Below are 8,343 nucleotides of genomic sequence, written 5' to 3' on the forward strand. Positions count from 1 at the left end.
TCAGCTCAATTAGTTGACGAACTTAATTTTCAACTCAACTTCGGCTCATTTGGTTCATGAACCAAGTTCGACGAATGAATTGTCGAATCGAATTACAAACTCTAATCGAGTTGGTTCAGTTCATTGCCAGCTACAAACAGTTTTTTTTTTTTTTTTTTGAACGGCTGTGTTATACAAACAGTAAATTCGAACTTCTCTGAACTCTCATAATAGTATATCGAAGTAGCTTATAATGGTAAAAATTACATATAGATAACAAAATATCCATTGTGCAAAAACTATATCCACTAAAACTATGCTCAACAAATCAAAATCATCTCTGTATCCAAAGGCCAGGTGATAAACAAACCATAACTGAAGCTTAATTTATATTACCAGAACAGAATTCCCAAAAGCATAATTGATGCATTTGACAATCATATCTGAGACAAATGAAGTCCAGAAACGGAGCTGACCTTTGTTAAAGAAGATGCGGCGGAAATGGAGCTTGTTCTCTTAAACAAAATATCAGGAATCAAAATTAAAACCAACATAAACCCTAACAGCTAAACCCGCAACTGAAACTCATGATTCACTTGTTGGGACCGGCTCAGCAGAAATAAGTTGCTCAGATGGAACATCAGTGGATGGATCCTGCTCAGATGGGACCTCAGTGGATGGATCCTCCTCAGATGCGTCACTATCTTCATCTGTATAATCCCCAGTGTCTGGAAGTTGGTCAGCAGTTTCTTCATTCAGCTCATTCTCGTTATATAAATCCCCTTGAACTGGTACATTTCTTTGCTGCTGGGACGAAAGAACATTTGCAATAGCTTTAATGGCAGCAGATGCCTGGTTATGGTCAACTGCCTTGTCAACATCTATGCCATTAACATTAGGCTCCTCAGACTCGGACAAGGCATCCTGTCGCGGAGGAGGGACAAAAAAGGGAATTTTACCCCTCTGCCAATCGTGAAGTATCATCTTTGCTGCGGTCATAAGGTCAGGTTCACCACCCTGGAAAAGCCATTGAGTAAAAGTCGCATCAAAGTGTAACCTTGTCTTACATAAGAAATATAAAAGTTCAAGAAAAACAAATTGGAAGAGTAACTAAATGAAACGATTTGACATGCTGTAACATAAAGGGAAAAATTAGTAATTGAAGTTCACTGATTTCTTCTATAAAGCAAGCAGAAGATCAAGAGATGAAAAATGTGTTTCTTTAGCTCCATCACAGAGGGCACATCTAGTCTAAGTCAAATTGAGGAAAGCTAGAGTATACTAATAAAGCTGATGATCAGTCTAGACAACCTTTTTTTTAATATCAAAGTAAGAATTTAGATCAATTCAAAAAGAATACCTTAAGGAGTTTGCCAGATGATTTGCAAAGCTGAAGTAGGAAGTCATTTTCATCAACCCTGATGACAAGATATATGGCATTATTAAATACCTAGTTTTTGTATACAAGCTACTATTGTTACATTATAAACAAGCTATAATAATACACAGATAACCAAATCCAGGCCAGTATAAATGGCATGTAAAGTCGCATCAAGAATAATCATATCATCACCACCTTACTGTTCATAATTCCTTACAAGATGCTTGAACTACAGCAAAGAAAAATTAAAATCTAACAAAAGCTTTTAAATAATATGTTGTTCTTAGCAAAAACAAGAATATAAAAGTTGGACACACTATATGAAGATCTACTATTCAACACGAAGTGAGGAGAGAAGGAACAATACCATTCTTTTATTTTATAAGCTCTTGTCAAGTGCTCCTTCTTCACACGTTTCAAAACCTCGCCTATATGGTCCGCCGCATCTTTCAAGTTTGTTACACGAACCTGAAAATAAGTAAAGTATTAAGCCACAACAACAACAACAACAACGATAATAATCTATACTATATCTATACTATATATAATATAAAGAGCATACATGGGTTTGGGCTGGCATTTTTCTTACATATTTTACCCTCATTTAAACTATTTTATTTACTATTTTATCTTTTAAAAATATTATTTCAAATATTAATTAAAAAATTAAATTCCATTAAAATATGAGTATATGACCACCCCACTACAATAGGAACAATATTATACACTATATAATGAATTTATATTCTGTGGGCATGAATAATTCTTAATATACGACCAGTGTAAGTGGCTGGGTAAAATGACAGCCACATAGGTAATATGCTAGTCAATATTAAATCTAACAAAATCTAAGAATAGCTCTTCCTGGGACTTAGTCCCAAAACAACACATGAATAATATATCACAAGTTCAAAAACCAGAAAAATATAGGATGTATCACAAGGCTGATTGGTCTACAACCAACATGATTGTTTAGTAATCTTTCAAATATCGTTCAGATTCAAATAAATTATGTTTGCACATCCAGTCTTGGGAGACGAACAAAATATTCTTTATTGAAGTATCACGCAACCAAAGTAAAAAGGAAACAAGAGAAAACCTACCACACCCTTCAGCACAACATCTGTTTCAGAGTCATTGTTGTGGTAGACAACTCCTGGACAATCAATCAAAAAGATCCTCTTTGTAAGGGTAATATACTGCCAGACTTTTGTTTCCCCTGGAATTGGAGCAACCTTGCAAACCTATGACATATTAATCGGCCACGTGTCAATCAACCTGCTAAAATACTTATAATTCTGGAGTTGCAAATATACTTGTACTTCTATGCTTTAACTCATCTCCTAATTAAAACTTAAGCAGGAAATAAGAAGCAGTGAAGGAAAAAGAAAGATTACATTCTTTGTACGCAATGTGTTGATCACTGATGACTTCCCAACATTTGGATATCCAACAAAACCAACAGATATTGCTTGCTTATCACTTTTCAATCTTGCAAATTGTCTTAGAACCGATAGAAGTGAACCCTAAGCATGATAATGAGCAATAAATAAGATAGCAAATAGCTGAAGGTATACAAGTGTTAATGGAGAGAAAAGGAGATGATTATCTCCAGCTTCACTTGTCTTTTTTATTCATTGATTAACGCATTACTGGAAATTGGCCAACAAATCAACTAAAGATGAAGTCAAAAGTATACCTTTCCAAAGGACTTATTAATACTTGCATGGAATGCTAGCGTTGGATATTCTTTTGACAAAACTCTAAGCCATCCTTTTGTTGCCCAAGCAGGAATTAGATCGCACTGCAAAAAGAATGAGGATTTGAAATGATTTATAATGTAAAGAAATAAATTAAGGGTATCGAGGAACAATTTAAAACAAAAGGAGCAAAAAAAGATATTACTTACCTTGTTCAATAAAAGCACCATGTGTTTGTGCTTGCAATTTTCTTTCAAATGCTTCTCTAAATGATAACATCTTGTGCCTTGTGGATCCCTTGCATCTATAACCTGTATCAGGACAGATACAATACTTTCAAAGATTTGAAGACAAAAGTGTGTGATATCTGCTGCGAATCTAAAAGTCAAACAAATTCGACCAACCATGGATTCATCAACTTAAATAAGCATGAAACAATCATATTAAGAAAAATAAAAATGCTTTATCAGTGTAACGCATGAGCTCCCAACTTCTAGTTTTTTCCCTTATTTTACTATGACAAACTTTATTCAAATTCATAACAATGTCCGTACTTCACATTAACAGAGCAATATAGCATGCAGATTTGCAGCAGAAATACACATCATAAAGCGTAATTTTTTAACATTATCACAATAATATTAAACAATGGAAACACATAAATGCTTGTCAGGTCACAATCCATCAACATAGAAAGGTGAAGAGTTAAACAAAGTTTTAGCAACAGGGTGACACACTACCTGGACAACAACATCCGAAGAATCTATCACTTTGTAAAGTTCACCCCATATGCGTTTGCTTTGACCCTTCTCAAACATGGTATGTCGCACTAAATCTCTAAATCCATCTGCTTCATCAGCTTCTGCAGCCGTACCAGAAGCATACTTCTCTTCGAAAGCATCTGCAAACGAAAGTAATGTAGGAAAAACACAAAAACAGTTATCAGGTTAAAAACAACATCATTTGGTCAAAGAAACATATCAAATATCAACAAGTATTCCCACTAAGGAAACAGAAAACTGCATCAACCATTCTTTATTAAGCAAATAAACTGAACACACAAATGTAAAACAAGTAACCAAGTTACAACGCCTATGGATGAGCTAAATAAACCCCTTTCATGTTCTTCCTTAAATAATTTGGTTTTAGAGAAGTGTTAGCAACATAAAGTTGTAGAACATACGTGAATTTCACCAAATAAAAGACTCATGGTTGGAAAAATAGCATTGAAGTGTTGCTTAGCCCTTTCCTTTGAAGTAATAGCATTGAAGTAAGTGTTGCTAGCCCTTTCCTTTGGTTTTAAGAAACTATTATTTTCTTTGTAGTACTGACACTCATGATTTAAGACGTGTTCAGTGTGCGACACGGGTAAGGGTCAAGCACGACACATGTGATTACATTCGATTATGTCACTTTTACAAATTATTTTCAGTATTGACGTGTGCGTGCTACATAGATTATCTTTAACTTTCTAAAGAAAAACATATCTTTTAGCACAACAAAACAGAATTTATATCGAAATCAGATTTCTACCTTGAGAACCATCAGCTTTCTTAGCTAAAGCCTCATAATCAGAAGCTAAAAGACTTGGTCGCTTTCTTTTAGTCTTAGGTCCAAATGCATCCGAAAAAGGCTCTCTATCAAGAAGATGAACCCTCGATTGCTACAATATTCACAACCATAAACCAATAAATTCACATAATTCACCAAACCATTTCAACAATTAAGCAGTTCACGAAGAAACAAACAAACCTTCTGATAATCATTGAGAAGCGACATAGGCAAATTCTTCCCCTTAAGAATAATATTGTAATTACTTGCACTATGCTTCGCCATTTCTTCTCTGAAAAACTCAAGCTCTTTCTGATTCACAACACGAGTATTCCCTACAAATCACAAAACCAAACCAAAACCCTAAAATTCACAAGCTGAATTTGAAGAATCACAATGAACAAAATCGAATCCCTCAAATTGAACATACCGAACCATTGACGATCGGGTTTAATTCTGGTGGATGGAAGCTCTTTGGATTGAAACTCGTTGCTCAAGACATGACCCTTACGGTTACGAACGGGTCGGGTTTTGTACATCTTGAGACGGCGGACGGTGGCGGCGGAACGCTTCTCGGTCTTGGAGTCATTGCTCCGGTTAGCGTCGTTGGAGTGCTTTGGTTTACCGGAGAGGTTAACGTTTCGCTCTTTCTTCTTCGCCATTGCAGAGATACGAAGAATGGCCGCAAGGTGGAATTAGGGTTTGTGGCGACTGTAATAACAGTGTCGCCAAATACTGTTATAAGATTTAGACTTGGCTTACGTGGATCACCGACTACGAGTAAATATCTATTCCGTTTTTTTGCAATTTTCTGACAACTCAATTTTATCAAACAAAAATTAAGTGAGTCCTGCTCTTTACCCAAATGATTTCGCTCATTCCCAAAGTAAAATACCAAACTACCCAAACGCATGTTAACATGCATTACGCAAGTTAACTTGCGTAGCGTGACTTAAGTCACGTAGCGTGACTTAAGTCACGTTAAGTGCCGTTTTTAGTTCAAAACCCAACATGCAAGCCCAAAACACCATTTTTTCTTTCCCTCCATGCCAGTGCAAATGGCAACGTGAGTTAACTCACGCAATCCATTACACTAACGCATGTTAACATGCGTTATTTTTTTTTTACAAATAACACCAACGCTGTTAACATGCGCAATGCTTTTCAACAAATAACACTTACGCATGTTAACCTACGTAACACATGTTTACATGCGTAAATATTTGTACTAGCGTAACCCAACATGCGCAGGGGCAGTTTGGTATTTTACTTTGGGAATGAGCGAAATCATTTGGGTAAAGAGCAGGACTCAAATTAAGTTATAGTCCCTCCGGTCCTATATATAAAAAAAGATTCTTTTTTTAGATACATTTAATAATTAATGTATCTAGTCTTTATTGTAAACAAGATATATTAATTATTCAATGTATCTAAAAAAAGAATCTTTTCTTATATATAGGACCGGAAGGAGTATATTCTTTTTGGGTCTAAATTCATTCAATAACTGTATTTAAGTTGTAATATAATTCCTTCAAAAAAAAAGTTGTAATATAATTAAATGAATATAAAAGATAAACTTTTTTTTTTTATAATTGAAATTGGATGAAGTAAATATGTTATAATGATGAACGAGATATTAATCTGCTCTTACGGTTTTGTTTGGGTTTATTTTCTCTTAAAATTAAGTTAGATGGCTAAATTTTTTTTTTTGAAGAAGATGGCTAAAAAATTGTCAAGCATAAAATTGAATATTTAATCTTTATTTTATACTAACGTTTAGACGAATATTTTGTGTCCGTCTATCCATTCATTTATTGCGTTAATGTGAGTAAGTTATTTGAAATAGTTTATCAAAAAATTATATAACTAGTTAAAAAAAATGTTTTAAACTCATGCAAAAAAATAAAAAAAAAAATATCAAACCGATCAATTTTGGTCCTATGAGCTTGCATGTTATTTGATATAACCTCATATAGTTTTTTTTTTTTTTTGACAAAATAACCTCATATAGTTGTCTTGGAGCATTAGACACTTTGTTCATTAATTTTTTTAATTCCATTTTAGTCTCACCCTAGGGATGGCAATTGGACCCAGACCCTATGGGTACCCGCAAAAAATACCCACAATGGGTAGGGTAAAACCCCGCATTTATGGGTTTGGGCACGGGTCCGGGTAATACCCACAAATTTGAATGGGTATGGGCACGGGTAAGGGTACTATACTGCCCAGACCCGCAACCCCGCATATACTTATCTATATAATATCATAAAATAATTTATTTATTTTTGGTGTATAAGTAATTAATTTATTTAGCTCTTTAAGCCTAAACCTAAACTTAAACCAAAAAACTTCTTAATACAATAACAACTCCATCATGCTGGTGTACAATTTTTTAGGGATATTTTGGATGTTTTTTATTTGACTAAATACTAAGATTCGTACTATTTTATGAGTTAATTTTAAAAAATTTGGAATGTAGTTTTATTTCAATTGTGATGTTTTTATTGTCTTTTCATAGTTAAAGTGCGGGTAATGGGTGCGGGTATGGGCACTTAGGTACCCATAGGGTATGGGGAAGGGGACTAAAGTTGTTGCCCACGAGGGTACGGACACGGGTACGGGTATTTTTACAAATGCGGGTATGGGGAAGGGCACTGTAGTACCCTACCCATAGGGTACCCATTGCCATCCCTCGCGTTAGACACTTTGATCATTTATACCAGGTTTCTATTTCAATTTGTCAAATGTTTCCAATATTTTATATCTAATAAACATTTGACACATTCAAATATAAAACTAATTGAAAGAACAAAAAAACCGTAACTTTTTTGATTCAAAAATCCCAAAGTTTTTTTTATAAAGAAATCAAATTGTTTAAAGTTTGTAACTTAAGGACTAAAATTCAATGAAAAAACTTCATGAATCAAATAATATCACTATCCATGAAATTGTCATAGGAAAATGCTAAAGCAAGCGAATTTGCTTATAGCGAAAATGTCCTGATACACGTGGTATTGTTTTATTGCACTGTTGTTTGTTGATTTTCCATGTTTTATGCCATCCTCCCATGTATTCCGCGTAGCCATGAATTGTGATTGGTTGATTGTTTATTCTGGATGATTTCGTTATACCCTCTCTAGATATATAGCATTACTCATTGTCATAATCGGCTTCACCATCACTAACAACATAATCTACTTCATTTACACTTTTGTCTCTTAATGTGTCGTTTTAACAAGCAGTATCAAAGTATTTTTTGTAGGGTCCATTTAGTTTGCACCCATTTAACTTTGGGTCCAACTTGGACCACTAGAATGACCCACTATAGTAGGTTTATATCCACTTAAAGCTACCACACACACTACATGAGAAAAGCATTGTAAGAAAACCTTCAGTTTATTATATCAAATATAAACGGAACCACAAGATGTAATGAAATCAAGTTTCATTAGTTAGTTCATTGTGTCTTTCCTAGATCGACTACAAACTCCTTCCATTCCAATTATACATTCACCTATCACCCTCCACAAATCATGAGTATGTTTTATAGTATTATTTTCAATTACTACATCCACAAATCAAGGGAATGATTATTGTGATTGCTTCATACCTTTTGGCTATAAATACGGTATCTGAGGCTCACAATTTTCACATCATTTTACGATATTCTACACATTTATGAATAATTTCAACAAAAAATACAAATGCTACACATGAGTTGACTTAAAAAAA

The 8,343-nt window shown here is 34.2% G+C and overlaps 1 protein-coding gene across 1 annotated transcript; it reads right to left on the reverse strand.

Moving 5' to 3' along the window:
• Window positions 1-192: 192 nt before the first annotated feature.
• Window positions 193-5,320, reverse strand: ATNUG2 (GTP-binding family protein). Its single transcript, XM_085745761.1, has 11 exons — window positions 5,042-5,320; window positions 4,813-4,946; window positions 4,594-4,723; window positions 3,801-3,961; window positions 3,270-3,371; window positions 3,060-3,164; window positions 2,758-2,886; window positions 2,464-2,604; window positions 1,728-1,828; window positions 1,340-1,397; window positions 193-996 (listed from the first exon to the last, which is right to left on the reverse strand). The coding sequence occupies exons 1-11, from the start codon at window positions 5,271-5,273 to the stop codon at window positions 565-567; spliced, it is 1,725 nt and encodes a 574-aa protein (XP_085601887.1). The 5' UTR covers window positions 5,274-5,320; the 3' UTR covers window positions 193-564.
• Between the last annotated feature and the right edge of the window lie 3,023 nt (window positions 5,321-8,343).

This window comes from Medicago sativa, chromosome 2 (assembly GCF_051527215.1).
Source record: "Medicago sativa cultivar Bolivia chromosome 2, Bolivia_mono, whole genome shotgun sequence".
Lineage (NCBI taxonomy): Eukaryota > Viridiplantae > Streptophyta > Magnoliopsida > Fabales > Fabaceae > Medicago > Medicago sativa.

What these genes read in the sequence shown, in the direction of transcription:
- ATNUG2 (XM_085745761.1), bottom strand. Translation starts at nt 5,273, where the DNA reads ATGGCGAAGAAGAAAGAGCGAAACGTTAACCTCTCCGGTAAACCAAAG. An exon ending in CTTCGGATGTTGTTGTCCAG is followed by an intron (nt 3,372 to 3,800) that starts GTAGTGTGTCAC and finishes GTCCTGATACAG; the next exon opens with GTTATAGATGCAAGGGATCC. An exon ending in GCTTATAAAATAAAAGAATG is followed by an intron (nt 1,398 to 1,727) that starts GTATTGTTCCTT and finishes TCTTGTCATCAG; the next exon opens with GGTTGATGAAAATGACTTCC.